The sequence below is a fragment of the Tympanuchus pallidicinctus genome, unplaced genomic scaffold (assembly GCF_026119805.1).
Source record: "Tympanuchus pallidicinctus isolate F22 unplaced genomic scaffold, pur_lepc_1.0 scaffold9, whole genome shotgun sequence".
Taxonomy (NCBI): Eukaryota; Metazoa; Chordata; class Aves; order Galliformes; family Phasianidae; genus Tympanuchus; species Tympanuchus pallidicinctus.
In genome coordinates this window covers 16,030,484-16,049,805 of record NW_026294813.1, presented here as the reverse complement: position 1 = coordinate 16,049,805, position 19,322 = coordinate 16,030,484, and the positions used below count along the sequence as shown (strand labels likewise).

Here is a 19,322-nt window from a genome sequence, read left to right as displayed (position 1 = left end):
ATGGGACACCCGTAACCAAGGTTTGTCCAATTGTAGCCCAAGGTCACAACATTTACTGGTCTCCCCTTTGCAGGGAGTTCCTCATTCTGTAGGAACTGAGCTGCCAGGGGTGGTTGTCCAAAGGTTTTATTGAGAGCTCATCTTCACTTTCCACTAATGTGCAGGTGCGTGGTACATCTCTGAGGTGAACTCGGGGTGGATGGTGTAGCTGCCTCTCTGCACTCCTCCCAGCTTCTTGAAGTGGCTGGAGTCCCACCTAGGAGAGGAGGCATGCGCTGCTACATGGGCAGGATGAAATTCTGCTTCTGGCTGCCAGCACTGCAGAGACAAGCACTGCCCACACAGCCTCCCATCCCCTATCAGCACCTCTGGGTACTGAAGCCGAACAGTGGAGCTGAGATCCCTGGCACTGTCACCTCAGTGAGGTCTCTCCCTGCCACCCCCACTCCTTGCACTGTCATTTTCCTAAAATCTTAGCTTCCAGACCCATGTGAGTTCAAGAAAATACACCTTATTCTCAGTGGAGAAGACTTTGAGAATCATCCCACCAAGGTTTGGGCGTGCAGACAACTATGGAGACCTCAGTGCTCCTTGTCCTTGTTTGTTTTCAGTTTCTGGCCTCAGAAATTTAAGGCCAATCATTTTCTGCAAGCCTAACTCCTAATTTTGGATCACAGGCAGTTAGTTGGTGCAGTAGCACAGCAACAACTATGCTGGAGAACAGCCTCCTCTCTCCCTTGGCTGCTTCCCTGAGGGTTGTTCTAGGGAAAAAACTGCCTCTGCAGTGGAAAGATCCCAAAGATAAACACACAGGGATTAAGGATCTGCAGCGGGTGAAGGACATGGCTAATTACTGTGTAAAGGGCAGCATGACTGGGGAACGGATCCTTGGATGACAAAAGCAGGCGACGGCAGAAAGCACAAGAGCTACACAGGCAGCACGAATGTGGCACCAAAATCTGTTTGGTGCTAAGCCATGTACAGCCAGGTTTAGGGGCACCACCGAGAGTTTGGGTGCTGTGCAGTCCCAAGGACTCCAGGATGCAATCAAGCACAGCAACACCTGCCTTTGAGGGATGAAATTTAGCGGCTTCTTCTTCACAGATAGCAATAATGGGCTCCAGCTCAGCACCACAATGATGCCTGCTCTGCCTGGCTGTGGCCTACTTAATCTGTAAGATGGAGGAACTTGTTACTGACTGACCACCATAATGGGATCCACTACCCCTCGGGATCTGCTTTCTGCACCATCACTCCCAGAACAATCCTCTGAGCAATTTTGCATCAAACCCTAACAGAAAGGGACCTAGCCCCTTGCTGGTGGTAGCTAAAATAATAGCTTTGCACCAGGGCAACTTGCCTTTGACTGGAGCACTCTCACACATACTGTGTTCATACCTAGGGCTCATGTATGGGTATGATGGCTGGGGGTGATGTGTAGGTGCACAGAACGTCACCATAGGGCTGTAATTGCAACATGGGATGCTCCTGCAAGAGACAAGAGGCAGAGTGAGCGGTGGTCCTGAGAATAGAGGGCTGTTTTTCCCAAGCCACTCAACCCAGCTCATCCCAACCAACTCATCTCATCCTAGCCCACCCAACCCAACTCATCTCACTTCAGCCCAGCTCATTTGAATCCAAGCCATCCCGGTCCAAACCAAAACACTCACTGATCCATTCACAGCCCATCCCAGCCCAGCTCAACCTTACAGTCTGTTCTGCTAGCGCATGGAGATGCTTCCTGATGGCAGGGTCCCCATCGACATAGTAGTCCATCCCTCGCAGGCAGTAGTGGCGACCGGAGCATGGGCTGTAATAGCCTTGGAAGGGTTTCCTCCCTGACATAGTGTACACAGGCTGCAGGGACGATGGTGAGAGCCGCGACAGCCTGCGCAGCATGTCACCAACCACCTCCCTCTCTGCAAGCAGAAGGACAGAGAGGGTAGCAAAAAGGAGGAGCAGGCATCTGATCAAGCAGATGGCCACTGGCATGGCACAGGCACAGCTACAGCTGGAGCTCTGGATGAGGGCAGTTACCATATTGGTTGAGGCAGGCAGGTTTCGGGGGATATGGCACAGGTATGCTTTGAAGAAAAGTCTCCATTCTCTTCTCCTGCAAGGAGTGATTGCAGCCTTTGTAGCATTGCCACCATGTCACAACAGAGCCCAGGGTGCTGATGGCACCCGAGGTAGCTCCAGTTTTGCAGGGGTAAAGTAAAAGGGGCCAGATTCTACCTTGGGTGGCAGGGGGAGGTAGGTGCTGTACTTGTTCCAGGCTGCATTGTTGTAGGGTCCTGCTCGCCAGGTGATGTATTTGTCCTCATTGACAAAAACTGGGCTGTATTTCTCTGAAATGAGAAACAGACAGGACTGACCTGTGGGGCAGATGGCTGCCAGTGGGGTCGGGGATGTGTGACACAGCTGGAACATCCCATCTGCTCTCTGAGTCTCACAGATACAACACCGTGGGTTCAGGGGCACTTGAGAGGTGCTGCTGCTGGGGTCCTTGTTAAGGGCCATCGGGACCTTCATAGGTATGAGTGCCAGCACCTCCATTCCACTGGTCAAGAGACAATGGAGGCAGGGTGAATGGTGGCACTGAGAATGAAGGAGGGTATGTCCATTCCAGCCCAATCCAGCTCGTCTCAACCCAACCGTGGGAGCCAGGAGGGACGTGTCCTTCAGCATCACTGAGCACCAGTAGGTGTTGAGGGGCTACCAGTGGGGTGAGCCCAAGAGGGCTCACATGGGGATGCTGACAGGTGGTTACAGCCAAGCTACAAGCACAGATGGCAAGTGACGGCCACTTTGCCACCACTGGGGAAATGCAGAACGTAAAAGGAGGGGTGGGCAGAGTTGCACCTAGAACTGGCAGCTCCCTGCCTTGTGGCCCTCAGTGACGTGAGGCCCTGTGTGACAGAGGGGGACAGGTGGGAACTTACAGTACCTTCAGGTTTGGTCAGCCAATATTTCTCAGGCCAGTAAGCAGTGGGGTCAATGGCATTCCGGTACAAATACTCCTGCATCACAGCCTTAATCAGCTTCTCAGGCTGACCTTGGTGAGACATATTTTGCTCCTGGGGCACTGTTAATCCCTAAAGACAGTGGAAAGTGAGGTGAGATACCCAGGTGATGCACCTGCCTTTATCAGCACTGGGAAATGTGGTGAAGCCAATCACTGATTATCAGGCAGGACCTAACATTGGAGACACGCCCCAGAACTCACCAGGAGGGTGAATATCTGCATAGAGGGTGTGCGCTGGGGACAGAGAGTGGCTGGGTACCACTACCTCTTCTCTTCTGCATTTGTAGTGTCTGGGACATCCAGGTGCTTTGCAAAGCAGAGGATGGTGTGGGGACAACAGGGCCACTACGTATAAGGCCAGCAGAGGTAGGGAAAGAAGCTGTGGGATAAAGCCCTGCAACTGGCAGAGGCCAAAAGGACTGGGGTGTGCCAGGATGCCTGGGCTGCAGGAGATGCTTCTGTCTCTTAGTAGCTGTGACATCCTTCTCCATGCCCTCTGCTGGCTCTCTAATTATAACACACACGTTAATGAGGCTGCAAGAGATAACCCATTCTGTGGTATGCTTCACATCAGAGCCTGCCTGGTGGCTAGACTGTGTGGGGAGAACCATATGGCTGTGGACCATAGGGACCTCCCTAACAAGATCATGTCTCAGAGGTCTGTCCTCCTCCAGGAGCAGGGCTGGGAGATGTTCTGCCACACTCAGGACTGGACAAGCCTCAGGGCTGCGAGCTGGGGAATCCATCTGCCCCCATCACAACCACATCACCTGGATGCCCTGCCTCATTTCCCCCTTCCCAGTGGATGCACTCTGAAACCTGCTGATGGTCAGGAAATGTGTGAGAGCTTGTGCTTGTCTGCCCCATAAGCACACTCCACAGACACACACCAAGCCCAGGGGACAAGAAATGTGGAAAGTAAAAATGTTGTTTCTGCACTGGATGAGGAAAAGGGCAATTGATCTAAAGAAGAAAGCTGTAGCATATCCTTAGAAATAGCTGATCCCATATACATATTAGTAATCCCATATACATATTTGAAACATAGTTTAGAAATATAGTTACCAAATTGCGTGACAAATTCTTTCTCACAAAGCTGCAATAGGCTTTAAATGTTCTAAACAATGTGGGTATAGTATTCTGAACTAGGAAACATATTGTAAGGTTGTTCATTAGGACAGCTGAAGTGAAATGCATTTAACAAGCTTTCAAGGAGTCACGGCCTTTCACAAAGCAGAACTGTCCCACTCTGTGGAATGTTAAGGATGCCATAGGCAGGCTCCAAGATACTCCCCTCTATCCTCCTTCCAAGCTTATCTCTGTGCAAGGACAGATGGATGACCAAAACAATGACCCAGTGTAAAGGGCACAAATGCTAGGAGGTAATTAAACAATTAAGAGGTTATGTTTACGTTTATGTTGTAAAGCAGGCATCGAAAAGTTACGTCCAGATGTTTGTTAAGAAAGCAATTGTTAGAAGGCAATTAACCAATGAAGATATCCATGTTTGGGTGGCAAGGATTTGTGTTTACTTGGTATGTGTATGATTAGTGAAGCGTTGAGAAGACTGTGAACCTGCAGTACTCAGCCAATGAGGAGCCAGGGGACAAGGAGGTAAGCATCAGGCAGTAGGGGATAAAAGATGGAACACTGTTTCCTGGGTGCTCTCCTGCTTGCAGGAGGCCCGCCATTGCCATTGCGAATAACATCTGCTTTATCGGAGATACCGTCCTGGAAAACTATTTGGATATTTCCAACAGAAGCCACAAGCACAGACATATTGCTGACCAGGGAACACGAGCATCCCCTGATATGGAGACTGAGGCAACCCATGAGTTCCCCTGTGCCACACCTCACCCAGCCCTGAGCATCCTCAGCCAGGTAAGGGAAGAAACCCCGAGGCTATTACCTGGGTCACAAATTTGTTTTCTCTCCATAGCTGCAGTGGAGCCTTCTCATAGATGGTCTTTTTCATGGAGCATGGTGGCCGGTAAGCATCGGTGTAGGTGCTGACAGGGGTCTTGTGCTTTTGGGCAAAGAGGAACATGGTGCTGCACACAGGGATGCTGGATCCTGGTGGATCTTGGGGTGGCTTACAGGCACTGCACAGGGCTGGAGAACTTGTGTGGAAAGGGAATGGGGCCCCGGTGCCTCTGTTCTGGAGGCTCCTTTAGGTCTTTGTGGTCTGTATGTCATTGGTGACATCACAGTGTGGGAGAAGGGAGACGGGGACACATTCTGTCAGTGCTATGGTGTGTTCCAAAGGATACCGAGTCCTGGAGTAGTGCTCAGTAACAGCTCCCTGCAACCAGCATCCCTGCCTCAGTGGGCACTGCTGCATTCCCTTGATCCCAGCCTTCCTCCCCCTCCCACAGGCAATTAGATTAACAAGGATAAGAAACAGTTTCAGCTGATCCCAGTCAAGGTAACTGTATTTTGGGAGGTGCAGGACCATAGCTTGTAGGCATTTTTGGGTTTCTAGGCCCTCTCTCTCCTCTTTGCCTTGAAAAATGCAGTGCAGCACCACGTTGCTCCAGCCACCACAAGGCAGGGCACTGGGCTCCTACCCTGCTCTGTGGTTTTGGGGTATGAAGAGGAATTACTGCCTGCTCTGGGGAGCTCTCCATGTGTTAAGTTGTTGGGTTGGTTTTTTTTTCATTAAAAAGGGAGATTAAGGTCACCTTGTGTGGCTCATTTGCTATTGCAATAGTGAGCTCTGCAGGGCTGGTGTGGGTGAACGATCCCCAAGCTCAGTGCAGGCAATGGGGTTACACAAGGGGAGGACTCACAGAAACCACGTGCTCTTTTTGCCCAAATCAGGATGCTGGGCGGAAGCCCCGTACTTGGACACCTCTTTTCTGAGCATCCCTGCACTGCTACAGGTTTCCATCCCTCCTGACTGACCAGCAATGCCTGAACATCAGCTCTGTCCATCTGTTAGTCCACCCCTGATTTCAGCATCAATGAGAGCTGCGGCACCTCGGGACACCATCCTGGCTCTGTATCCTCACACCCTGCTGTCCAGTTCCCTCCAGTGACAAAGGCTGGCAGGCTGGTTTTTGTATGTATGCTTTTTAATATCATTAATTGTTACACTACACACAACCAGTAACAATGATAAATACTGCCATGAAAATGTTAAAAAAACAAAAATTACATGTTTCTTTTTTTTTTTTTTTTTCCAAAAAACCCCACATTTTTAAATAAATTAATGCATAAAACTGATGGTAGGAAAAAAAAAAAGAAAACCCAAAACAAACCACAACACAACTGATCTGTTTAAGGCAATACTCTACGCGGACAAGAACAGAAGTACAACGTGTGCTACATGTTCTGAACAGGAAAAAAATAGAAAAAAAAGAATGTACGAGATGCAGACTGATGCTTCGGGAGTGAAAAACTCCCCAAACCAGATAATAAAACCAATGGCCAAGTTAAGTGCAGCATTAATACACTCCGCATGTCACATGATTAGCAGGTTCCTAACATGGACTAAGGTCAAGCTACAACAAATTTATCTTCCTAATTAAAAGGTTATTCAGGTCAAACCCTACATTTAACTCTACTTTGCATTTGGCTGTTTCAGCTATGTTTCACTATATGCAAGGACAGCTGGAAATTCATCCCCTGTTCTGAGATTAAGGAAAAGGTTGGGAGGTCTCTCCTGAAAGGCATTTCCATTAAATATATCCCAGAAGGATCCCATTTTCAGTGACCCACAAATGCCTCCACTGGGCACCAGGCACTGCGCGGTGGAAGGAGACCTTGGAAGCATTTCCTTGGGGTTTAGTGTCTTTCAAGCTGAGGGCATGAAATGGACGTGATCTGAACACAGAAGAGGGCTGCCTCCCTGCCTGCCGGGTCATTTGGAGCCTGCTGGATGCACAGCCTGCTCTTTGCCAGCACGGGAGAAACTCAGCCATGGATACAGCCATGACATTTGCTGTTGAAGTTGGTGTGAAGCTCCATACCCGCCCAGACAGCCCATTGACCCCAATTATTAATGCAGCCCAGAACTTGGCCACTAGAAGGTGGACAATAATCTAAATGCCAAAAATATCCCCCTCTCCCTCCAAATTTAAAAGAAAAGGGACAGTAGCCACTCCCTGCCAGCTTCCCCTGGTGGATCCCCATCAGCTGTGACGCATGAGGTCAGCAGTGCCAGCTCTCACCAGCACTGACCCATACGTTCCCAGTAAGGTGCATGTCTGCAGGGTGCTGCCAGGGGGCAAAGAAGCTTCCTGGGACATGGTCAGAGCCTCTTGTACTGCCCTGCTGGGGTGCTTGTGGAGGAAGCTACAGTACACGAAGAAAGAAACTCAAGTGGAGTTGCTAAAAATTAAGACTTGTGATAGCCAACAGCTGTCTGGACTGCTTTGGGTCTGGGTAGGAGGGGGAGAATGCAGGACGGGGCTGAGAATCATTTTGGTGCAACTGCCTGTGTTGCCCAACACCAGTTCAAGGTGGGGACGGGGGAAAGATGATGGCTGCTTTCAGAAAAGAGTGAAAGGAGGACGTATGCAATATAACAAGGCTTGCAATTCTAGAACTAACCATTGTACATAGATACCAAAGTTTACCTGTGACAACTACTTATACTTCTATCACTGCTGCTGCTTTCCTCGCTTCCTTGCCTAACCCTTCTGTAGTTTGGGAAGCTGTAGCTGTTGGTGTGATGGTCAGCTCTGGCTCTCCCTCCATGAGCCCACACAGCACACAAAGGGACTCAGCTGCAGGATGCACTGAAGTCTGGAAGTCGCACGTTAGACACGGAGCAGCTCTGCATGCAAGTGGCATCTACTTTCAGAACCTTTCAGAAAACTATTTTATAGTGGTTCATTCCCTTTGTTATTAAACTGAAGGTTCAGTAGCCCCTGCGGAAGGATTTTAAATGGTTATAAATGTGCATAAGGGGAGGAAGGGGAATATCTTTCTGGATTTTCTCCCCTGCAAAAACTCTGTCCTCCACTAGAGCCATTCTCCCTGCAGACCTGCATCCATACCAGCATTTGTGTCACAGCAGACAAGGGAACCACTGAGAGGTGTCCCAGCTGTGCCTCCTCTGGGTGTCAGGCTCATGCAGGGATCTTGAGTCCCAGACCCTAGCAGGGTGATGGTGGCTCACACCAAGGTTTTCAAATCACCTGGGTGACCCTCAGCCCTACAGTCTTCTTCTGGGCTGCTCAGGAGGGCAAAGGGAAATCCCGGCTGTCTCACTGGCTCTCCCACCATCACACTTGCTGCATCTCCTGCTGGGCTGCTGTGAGGAGAGCTGGCAGTGTTTTTCCACCTCTCCATGGGTCTGTATCACATCACAGCTTACTGGAGACCGCACCTGGGGCAGGTAAATGGGCAGCTAGGGAAGGGCAAACACCTCAATAAGTAACAGGACTTAGCACAGCCTCTCAGTGGCTCTTCTTCTCCCAGTGCTTACTGCTCTGCTTCCAATAACACATCTGAAAGTAACATTTTAATAAGGCTTCAATTGTACCTTCCACTCCCAGATAAATTCCACTACTCCTCTCATCACTTGTTGCTGTGGAAATGGCTGTTTCACAGACTGGGTGTGATCAGCAAGATGTGTTCTTTCCAGAAGCAAATGCATCTTTGGCTGAAGTAGCTTTTCACAGAAAGGCTCAAACCCACCACCAGTTTCTGCTGGCAATTTGGCCTGGGAAGCAATGGGAAAAGTTGCTCTCTATGGGTGCCAGGGAAAGCTGCAGTCTGTCCTGGTGTGTGTGTGTGTTCTGCTCTGTGCCATGGCACTCTGCATGTCCTGCTCCACGTAACCTCAGTTAGCCCTGGCCCTTGCCTTCCCAACAAGCTGCCAGAGGAGTGCTCAGCCAGTCAGCATCTACCCACCGTGATCCTGGGACTGCCACCAGTGGACACCTAGAGGACATTCTGACCAACTGTGAAAATCTACTTTAAAGACATGAAAAGCAGAGAGAGACAGAAGCTGTGAAGAGTCAGTTCTGAAGGATGCCAGAGGCCAAAACCAGGGTACATTCAGGGTGGCATGTGCAGCCTGTGCTTGCTGAGCCCAGCAGCAGCCAGGTGATAAAGCCTGTTCTGGTATAGGTAGGAGAGGCCATACCCCATGTGTGCTCGAAGGAAGAAAGGAAAAAACGGCGAGACCAGACAAATACACCTCATATTGTTACATAAATGCTAAAAATAAAAGCATGAAACTGCCCTGGGAATATCACAAATGAGCACTGTGGTGATCTCTGGCATTCAATTAGAGCTCACTATCTGAGTTGTAAAGCCATCTGCACTTTCAAATCCCTTACCTCTGCTAGCAGGGGATGGTGCTGTTGGGCCACTGAATGTTACTGCACATTCTCTGTCAGCATGCACACTCAGTAGCCAGCTGTGCAAAGGCAAAATAACTGGGAAACATATCTTTGCCAAACATCGTCCCTAAAGCTGTTTAGTCTCTCTACTGAACTCCACTCCGCAGCATTGATACACGAATACAACCAGAAGCTGGTAGAAGAAGAGCTGTTTTTTGCACTATTATGAAAATATGTGTAAAACTTTAATAGCATGCTCCTTGCATCTTGCTTGCAGAGTTAACCTAACAGTGGTGCCCACTGTACGCTCAGTAACATCCATGCAAGGTGGTAGTGTCATGAGAAGGCAAATTTCTTCCCAGTGCTACAGAAGAGAATGGATATCTAGAGCGGATGTGACTTGCTTGGGGCTAGAGCAAACATCTAACATGCCAAAAGCAGCAAGATCTCATTTCTGTACTCTGATGTTCCAGTAGAGTCTCTGCAGTAGTATTTGGTTGCACTGCCAGCTCAGGGACACGATGTTTTTTGAGTGTGCATCTGAAAGCAAGCTTTGCTCCTTGCTGGTATCAGCACTGTACTGAGACAGATAAGCTTGGACTACTGGGACCTGTCCTAGGCCAAGGCAGCACTTGGCAGCCTTTCCAGTTATTGCTTGTTTTCCTTCTATCATTCCATCTGGTGCTCAGCTGGGACTCTCCTTCCTTCAAAAGCATCTTCATTTTGCTGCTGAGTCACATGCAGGGCGCTGTACTTTTCAAGCTTCCTGTGCACTGTTGTACAGTTTGCAGGCCATCCTCAGGACACATAGCATGGAGAGAGAAGATTTCTGCTCAGGATTTCAGACCAGTGTGTCAGCCAGCACTCAGCTGAGCAGAGCAGCTGTCTCCTGTGAAAGGAGATGGAGAGCCAAACCACAGCAGCTGAGTCTGTCCTGTCCGTGGCTGAGCACAGCATCTAGAAGTCCCTTCTGAAGTCTGTGCTCCAGCCTTGGCCCTCTGCTTTTGCAGTTGCAAGGCATCTGCAGGCAATACGGCCACAGGAGAATAGCAGACTGGAGGGCCAAATGTACACCCTGGGGGCTGACATGCAGTGACATCAGATTTGATCCAGTGTTTCTTCCAAAGGCTGGCTTTGAGATAAGTCTAGTAAGATCAAAGGACCCTTTGGGAGGGTCGTGTAGACATCAGCCTTCTGCTAGCTAAAGATTATACAGCAACCAGAAAAACAGACTACATCCTGCTATCCAAAGACTTTCTTTGACACTGGGAGGATAAACAGACATTTAGAAATGGGAAGTTTGCAGACTGGAGAAACAGAGTTGAGCACTGAGACACTGCAGTCCAAAGACAGCTCATGCTAAAGAGCACAGCTGACATTTAATATGAGGAAACGATTTGCCTAAACTCTAGTAATTTGGAGACTAAAAGTACTTAAAATCCTAGCAAAAAGCTGGTCTGGCTTTAGGAGGCATCAAATTCATTTGTTGTAGGCGCCGGCATCACTATAAAGAAGCTTCATTGCTTGCTAATTTAGATGAACAGTAATGCAACCTTTCATACTCAGTGGCATACCTCCCTCTGGTATTCAGTACATTTTGGACGGAAAATAGGGTCTGAAAAGGCCATCTGGTATGGTGCAAACACTGATGCAAAGCAATGATTCTCTTTCTTGCAAGCAAACTGTAGCTGGGAGAGCACCCAGCATCTTTACAGCTTGTATAGCTTCACAGTGCTGCAGCGAAGAGTCAGGGGCTGTGCTCCTTGCTTTAACCTTCCCCAGGCCATGGCAGCAGATAACCTGCTGCTGTGGTGTAAAAGAGCAGCGGCCACATTCGTGTACTCCTTCCTGGGAACCCACCACAACATAACTTTAATGAGGGCACAAGGAAAATCTTACGGCTGGAACAAAGGTCTGAACACAAGAGAGACAGGGAGAGCCAACGCAACCCGCTGTTAGCATGTAATGCTGGGCTGGCCATCACGTTCTGTAACAAGCCAACAACCACATCTCAGGGTCATAACTGATTAAAGGGCTGCAATTCAGAAGGGTTAGTGATCAGTTTTCTATGATAGCCACACGTGCAATGCCTTAATTCATTCAGCCTTCCTGATAATGACTCTACACAGGTAACTACTTATCCCCACCATTTCTACTTTAATCCCCTAATAAAATATATGAACACAAAGCATAGAGAGGAGAAGCCAAAAAATTGCCATTTTATGGTCCTGTACTATCATGCCAAAACAGCTATTTGTGCAACCAAATCCTTCTGCGAGCAGGGAGGAACTCTGGGCCTGTGCTTCTCTCTATATTTGCAGGAAGCACTGGGCTAGTTAACGTTTGAATTAATCCCCCCCCCCATGTGCAAGTGAATATCTCCCTCCAAAGGACTTTAGGGAGTTATGCTGGAAGCAGGTGCCCATCACACAATGCAAAGGGTGGAAGGTGGCTGCAGGAACTGGAAAATGCCTCAGGCCACGTGACAGGCAGATAAAAGCAGCAACAGGGGCAAAAAAAGAACTTGGTTGAGGTGCCATGGTGCAATGGTTACAGAGAGTTGCAGTCCTGAGAAACTCATCTCAGCATGTCTCCTTTGATCCTTGTTGAAACATGAAAGTGATGTGATGGTGACCTGTGGGATCTACAGTTTGAAAGGGCTGACCCATGGAAACAGACACCTCATTGCTTGAGAAATGCTCTAAGCTCCTGAGGAAGGACTGTAGGAAGGGCTGAGTGTGTGCAGCCTGGCTGGAAGGCACAGACACTGACTCAGGAGGGTAAGCACAATGAAGACATTATATGATACTGATGCTGAACTGCAAAATCCTGCTTTGGAAGTGTGAACCTTTAAAGAGATTGGGCCATGTGCTACAGGATTTACTTATACCATGGGATTTCTTTAAAGTTTTAACCACATTCTGCATTTGAAAAATAGACTCCTTGATATTTTCTCCCAGCACAGTGTCGTTAGAGCTCCCCTCATCCTTTCAGAAATGTGCTCATCTCACACAAAAGAAACGAGGAACTGGGGACTGGAAGCTTTGTGCTTCCAGTCTTTTGAAATACTCCCCCTCATCACTGCTGTATGATGAGAAATTGAGAGGAGTTCTAACTGAGGAACACTCTCTTCCTAGGGGAGTTGACAAGTTAATCAGCGCTTCTGCACTAGGAGGCAGAAATGCTCAGTAAACAAGCTTGCTCAGTCTCTTTCTGTTCGTTGTCAGATAGGGCCAATAGTCCTGTTTTAGGAAGAGGGAAAACATCTTTCATAGTTGCCTGAAGCCAGCTCCTGAATAAAGCCCAGGAGTCCTGAATGCTTGTTCTTACGCTTATGCTGTGCATGACATCATGACTTGTACTGCACAGAAAAATACCCATGGTGTTAAGGGGCCTTCTCATCACTGAGAGAGATGAGACTTCTTAAAGAATCAGATCATGATGTGTAAATCTGAGGCAGGAGATCTGTACTTCGGGGTGGAGGCACGGTTCTTTCTTGTGGCCCAGGGAATTCTGATAGGAAATTCAAAACTGCCCTAACTTTTTCCCTCCACCAGTCTCTAAAGCAAGTGCTGGTGTAATGCAGGCAGTCTTTCTGGCTGAGCAGAAAAGGACACAGTTGTGCTTGTGTCAAAGATCTTGTGGCATCAGAGAATGAAGCCAGCTCATCCACCATCTGTGTCCCATGTATTCTGAAGCCAGCAGTGTAAAGATGAGCAGGAAAGGACATGTCTGCTAATTCCAGACATCATTTTGTGTTGAAAACAATCTGTTGGTGAGCTGGCAATTCAGTCCAGAAAGGAAATGTAATGCCAGGTTTCCTGACACAATTGGTCCTGATGAGGGACAGCTCTAACAGACAAAGCTTGGTTCACAGGTGGGGAGAGATGTGATAAATAAAGGTTTCCTCCCGTGGCTTTTTTTTTTTTCCCAGCTGAATCTGCTCATTATCCTTCTGTTGCTTAAAAATCCCTTAAAGTCTGACACCACAAAGTTAACAAATCTCTCCCACAAGCACCAGGAGATGCAGTGTCAAAAGAATATCAACAGCCAAGCTCTGTAAAAATATGCTTTCTTCTACTAGCTTTTTCGGCACTGACCTTCAGTTCCTGTCTTAGCAAGTTTCATTTTTTCTTAGTTGAACAAAGTTGGAGACTTTTGGAAACAAATGGGTCTCACAGGAATTAAGTATAAGCTGAAGTCGGTATAACTGAATTCATGAGTATGGCATTCTCAGTCAAAGACTGAATCCCCTCAGAGCATGGGTGGATCGTAGATCAAATGTGATGTGTTTGGAGATAATGTGGTGCCAAAGGAAGACTGCATTGGATATGTGACACAACAGCTCTAGCTAGTACTGACTCACAGTGAAATGCCACCTATTCGCCCTCTTTGCAAGTGAATGAATTGTGTTGTGTTAGTCCTAGCTAGAGCTGCCCTAAGAAAGGATGCCCTATTCTGTTGCCATTTGTGCCTCTGTTGTGGTACAATTTTGGTTACACAGATCAAATCATGCTTAGTGAATGAACTATGAACTGACCTCAGGTAAAACCCCTTGACACCTCTTGGTCTTGCAGGTAGGATTAACTGTAGCCCAACTTTCTGTTCTGGAACTAACACCTTACGAAATATCTCTGGTGCCTACAAAATCCCCAGAATGGTCTCTCGACCCTTCTGCATTCACTTTTCAGACCAGTCAGGTCTGTCAGGCATTGCCTGGCACTTTGAGCAACTTGTTTTTTGTTTAACAATAGTTTAAAATAACTTATCAATCTATCATAAAATGAATTTTTGGGTTTCTCCTGGCTCCATGAACACAAAGAGGTGCACGTCCTACCATAGGAGGAAGCAATGGCTGTTAAGTTTTACAGTTATAGTGGAAAGCACTGATCACAGCCTGCCGGCCTCACTACTGGATGTGACAGGCGGTGGAGGAGGTGGCTTGGCAACACATGCAGGTAGGATTGACCGATTTAGGGGGGATTAGGTCAAGGTCCTCATCATCTGGGATCTCATCTAACCGGTACCCATCCTTCAGCAGCTGGATGTTCAAGTCTTGGTTGATCTGCTACAGACAAAGAGACAAACAGTCAAACACTTGCAACATATTTCTTCTGATAGGTTGGATGAGGAAGCAGGTCTCTTATTCTGGAATATATTTCCCATATATAGTATGTTAAATATATATGATATTTCCCGTCTATGAAATAGGAAACAACAATAATCCAACTGGGAACTGGGCAGTCTAACCACTTAGTCTGGGGCATTAAAGCAGCTGAAAGGTGGTCAAGCCACTTGGCTCTTTGTAATCTAAGACTGAAGGGCAATCTAGCCAGCTCTGAAGGAGCAACCCTTTGAGATAGAGCCCTCTAATAGCCCAGACAATTATATATGGTGTATACTCTTGGACACTTCTAAATGCTTCAGTGGTATTTTTCCCCCAGGAAAAAGGGGTACAAGGGACACAAGGGGGACGAGTTTTCAGTGCCTCATGTGCAGAATGGCTGCTCAGCACTTTGGATATAAAATCAGATCCTACAGAAGCAGCAGCGAGAGGCTGAGCAACTAATTCACTGGAGAGCTTGGGAATGTATTTAGAAACAATACAATGGATTAACAAGCCCAAAACTTCCTGCCTTTTCTCTTTAAGAGGACAAGAGATCATATTTTTAAGTCCTCCCTGGAATTTCTGCTTGCACCAAGCAAACACCCATTAGGCAATCCTGGCCCCCATAAGGACTGGAAATAGCAGTGCACTCTCAGATCCTTTACTTGCATCCTTGGCAAGCAAACAGTTGCTGAACTGCCATGACAGACAAGTTGATGCTTTTGTACTACGTGGGGCAACACTGTGGACTCAGCAGAACTGGGAAAAGCTTCAGTGAAACAATGGGTCAAAAGGGCTGATTAGGCAGACTTGTGTCTGTGTCATGCCAGTGTGAGGATGGAGCCAGCTAGACCACTGAGAAGAAAGAAGCACAAATGGCACAGTTTCTGCCAAGGGCCCTTCCAAAGTTTACACCACTGGTAAATACCTTGTGTAGCCATTTTTGGCTTCAAAAGTCCACTCTAGACTGTTTATTGTTGCTCTACTATCAGCATTAATGACAAGGATGGCAGGAGAGAGTGTAACTCACCTCAGCTGATGAGTATCCCGAGGAGGAATATCTGGACATGTCAAAGTCATCATCACTGCAGGGGAGGACAAGACAGAGCAAAGAAAGAAACAGTCAGAGAGCCCTGTATTCCCCAGTTAGTCCTCCCTAGTGCTGTGAAGCTGTCCTTTAGGCACAGAGAAATTATATCAAGGGAGCCTGGAGGGCAACTTTCATTTGTGAACCTCAGACATTTCCAAAAAAGTGCTCTTTACTCTTGCCTTTTTCTGCTTGTTTACACACACATAGACCAGTTATGAAATCTGTCGTGAAAGCTTGCTTGCACTGTAATGCATATTATCTTATTAACACCTTGCATACCTGTCTGTATCCAGAGCTACCAGTGGCTTTTCATCTGGACTCTGATCTAATGACGAATAGCCCTTGTTGGGAACGACGAGCCTGAAAAAATTAAAGGATGTCCATTAACCACACAGTACAGCTCAGTAACACACATGGTTGTATCGAAGCCATATGACAGGTGAGACTTCCCCATTTCATTGCTTTGCACTGGATGTACCTTGGGAACATGCTCTTCTCTGGAAGACAACTTCTTGGGAAACTCTGGGTGTCCTTCTGATTAACCTCCTCACCTAACACTGCCTGCCTTTTCAGATTTTTTTTTCCATAGCAATGAGTACATGGCCCTTGCAATAAGTAAACGGGAGAAGTAGACCAGGGAAAGCCAGGGGCATACCACTACTACTGTTCTACTACTGGAAGTCTAGTACTTGGTTTTTCTGCCTGAGTCCCTACCCATCCTGCATAATACAGCACTTCTAAGGTGTCACTCTTAAATTCAATAAGTAATCTGATAAACTCGAGCTAGTGGGCACAGCACAGGAGTTGAGATGGACTAGCACTTCTTAAATCCCATTATTCTATGGTGCCTTTCAGTTAATCCTAAGTGTTACAATGGCTGGTGATGACTTTGCACCTTTAATTGCCTGAGGGAGTCTGTGTAAAGGAATATAGACTTCAGAGCATCTAAGATAAGGAAAATACATTATTCAATGGTATCCAGTTCACAACAGAGTTCTTTCATCCACAAAACTGCACAAGGACTTGAGATCATATTTAAAATAAGATCAACCAGACTGAGCAAATGGAGCAAGATACTATGTTTAGCGGGTGTGAACTCAAGAGTGTGATGAAAATCTCTTTGCTCAGTGGGTTAAATCAGATTCTCTCCCAAACGAATGACTAGCCTTTAACAAGGGACTAAGACTTTGAGAAAGTCTAGAAACAATAATATGTCTCATTCATGCTTCAACTACTCTATTGCAGCTGCAGTGTTCTTCTGTTCAGAAGTGCTCAGGAAGCCATTATGATTTTAACAATCTAAAGGCATTGAAGATAGGAAAGAATGGGGGATAGTAAAATATTTCAAATGTTATCACAAAGCAGATGTATATGCTCATGACTGATTGCATTTTCTTACCGTATTCACTGAAACTAAAGTCTAACTAAATTAATTTTAAAACTGATGTATAATTTCCAATCTGCTGCAAAAAATGGGACCCACTTGCAAAATTCAATAACCCTTCCCATAGCCTTTAGAGAGTCCTTCTACTCCCTGCAAAGTAGGAAAGAATTAAAGAAGCAAAGATGTCTGAAACGAAAACAGAAGCTGTGAGCTAGCAGCAGCAGCTTGCCTACACTGATTCCAGAAGCACTCACTTCCATACTTGCTCTTCAGTTTTCAAGCTTCTGCTCCATACACAGTCACTGACCGTTGTTACTCTATTGTGAACGAACGAAGCACCGCTGGGGAACAAAGAGAACAGCCCTTTGTGGTGTTATTTACTTGATTTAAATAACTGTTTTTTTCTTGAGAAACGTCTTTTTTTTTCTTAGTACAACTACAAGAACTACAGCTTTTTTATAGCAGATTGAAACTGTCATGTCTCCGTCTCTGATTTAAGTTTTTTCTTCACATCCCAATTGACCTTACTTTTGCTTTTCAGTGTCCTTGGAACAAGCCTGGTCTGTGGTTATACTTAATTTCATCTGTGGAGATTGGCTTTTTGTTTTGCTTTTTGTCCCTTAACATGAAATACATTACAACAACATCTAAGTTTAGCTTATCCTCAGAGGAGACTACAGTATCTGTGTAGAAGAGGTGCAGATGATGTTGTGAGTTCTGCCAGTGCTTGTAATGACAGTGCCAGCATCACACAACTTTGCTCACATTTTATTTGATGTTAGGAAGGCTGAGCATGCTATGGATCTAATCATTTCACCTCTAAAGCTAGTTGTTCCCACAGCTCACAGAATCACAGAATCGTAGGGGTTGGAAGGGAGCTCCAGAGATCATGGAGTCCAACCCCCTGCCAAAGCAGGTTCCCTACAGCAGGTCACACAGGTCGGCATCCAGGCAGGTCTGGAACATCTCCAGAGAAGGAGACTCCACCACCTCCCTGGGCAGCCTGTTCCAGTGCTCCGTCACCTCACTGTAAAGAAGTTCCTGCGCACATTTGTGCAGAACTTCCTATGCTGCAGTTTCCTTTTCCCTTGTCCTGTCTCCACTCACCACTGAAAACAGTCTGGCCTCGCCATTCTGCCCCCCACACCTCAGATATTTATAGACCTGGATCAGGTCCCCTCTCAGTCTCCTTTTCTCAAGGCTGAACAGACCCAGTTCACTCAGCCTTTCCTCATAGCAGAGATGCTCCAGGCCCTTCACCATCTTCGTGGCCCTCCGCTGGACTCTTTCCAAGAGATCCCTGTCTTTTTTGTACTGGGGAGCCCAGAACTGGACGCAGTGCTCCAGATGAGGCCTCACCAGGGCAGAGTAGAGGGGGAGGATCACCTCCCTCGACCTGCTGGCCACACTCTTTTTAATGCACCCCACGATGCCATTGGCCTTTTTGGCCACAAGGGCACACTGCTGGCTCATGGCCAACCTGTCATCCACCAGGACACCCAGGTCCTTCTCTGCAGAGCTCCTCTCCAGCACATCATCCCCCAACCTGTACTGGTGCATGCAATTATTCCTCCCTGGATGCAAGTCTCTACACTTGCTTTTGTTAAACCTCATCTGGTTTTTTTCTGCCCAGCTCCCCAGCCTGTCCAGGTCTTGCTGAATGGCAGCACAGCCTTCAGGCGTGTCAGCCAATCCTCCCAACTTGGTATCATCAGCAAACTTGCTGAGGGTGGCCGTTATCCCCTCATCAAGGTAATTGATGAAGATGTTGAATCTTCAGCTCGGGAGAAGACTGAATGGCAAAGGCAGCCTGGTACATGAGGCTGGATTTCAGAAATTCATAGAGGTAATACTGAAGAACAAAAGCATCAGAGAAGGAGAAGGAAGTGAGACAGGGACAATGACAAGCAACACACTTCATCTGAATGAAGGAAAACATTTGACAAGAAGAGCAGAATTGTTAAAAAGGGGAAAATGGCTTTAGCTTTTCCTCGCCCTGCAGAGACTGGAGGAAGCCACTGTTCAAACTTAAAGAACAATAACCTAGATGTTTTGCAGAATATCCCACTGGAGTCTCTCACACTGTACTGTAGTCTTGTGATCAAGCCTCTGGCATTTCTGCCTTCCTGGCTGCCCTGTCTATGACAGGACAGAGCAAACCATTCTGAGGTATTAGGAGAACTGTGCCAATGTGCTCTTTGTTCTCAGAAAGCTAAAGGAGCTGGGGGATGAGGAACCATGGGCCATCAAGAACCTAAGCCAGACACCTCTCAGTTGTATAGGAACAATGGAGACTGGCTACATTTGCTACTAGCCTAAAGGCTGCACACTTCCATTTTGCAGATCCTAAGGAAGATTCTAAAAGCTGTCTGAAAAGCAACTAAGAAATGCAAGTCTATTGATAGCAGGCTTAGTTTGGC

At 47.2% G+C, this 19,322-nt stretch overlaps 2 protein-coding genes across 4 annotated transcripts in view; both read right to left on the bottom strand.

Annotated features, from left to right (window-relative positions):
- Nucleotides 1-153: 153 nt before the first annotated feature.
- On the bottom strand, nucleotides 154-5,973 carry CUNH9orf24 (chromosome unknown C9orf24 homolog). The gene is made up of 7 exons (XM_052670001.1): nucleotides 4,935-5,973; nucleotides 2,948-3,095; nucleotides 2,236-2,348; nucleotides 2,038-2,113; nucleotides 1,706-1,919; nucleotides 1,399-1,488; nucleotides 154-256 (listed from the first exon to the last, which is right to left on the bottom strand). The coding sequence occupies exons 1-7, from the start codon at nucleotides 5,070-5,072 to the stop codon at nucleotides 154-156; spliced, it is 882 nt and encodes a 293-aa protein (XP_052525961.1). The 5' UTR covers nucleotides 5,073-5,973.
- Nucleotides 5,974-6,081: 108 nt separating this feature from the next.
- FAM219A (family with sequence similarity 219 member A) overlaps nucleotides 6,082-19,322 on the bottom strand; it is a 97,442-nt gene continuing 84,201 nt past the window's right edge. For 2 of the 3 annotated variants that reach the window (XM_052670114.1, XM_052670116.1), the window contains exons 4-6: nucleotides 15,798-15,878; nucleotides 15,459-15,513; nucleotides 6,082-14,389 (exon numbers count right to left, since the gene is read on the bottom strand). In XM_052670114.1, coding sequence (XP_052526074.1) covers nucleotides 14,231-14,389; nucleotides 15,459-15,513; nucleotides 15,798-15,878 — 295 coding nt within the window. In that variant the 3' untranslated portion in view covers nucleotides 6,082-14,230. The remainder of the gene's footprint in view (nucleotides 14,390-15,458; nucleotides 15,514-15,797; nucleotides 15,879-19,322) is intronic. The other variant, XM_052670115.1, reaches the window with a different exon arrangement.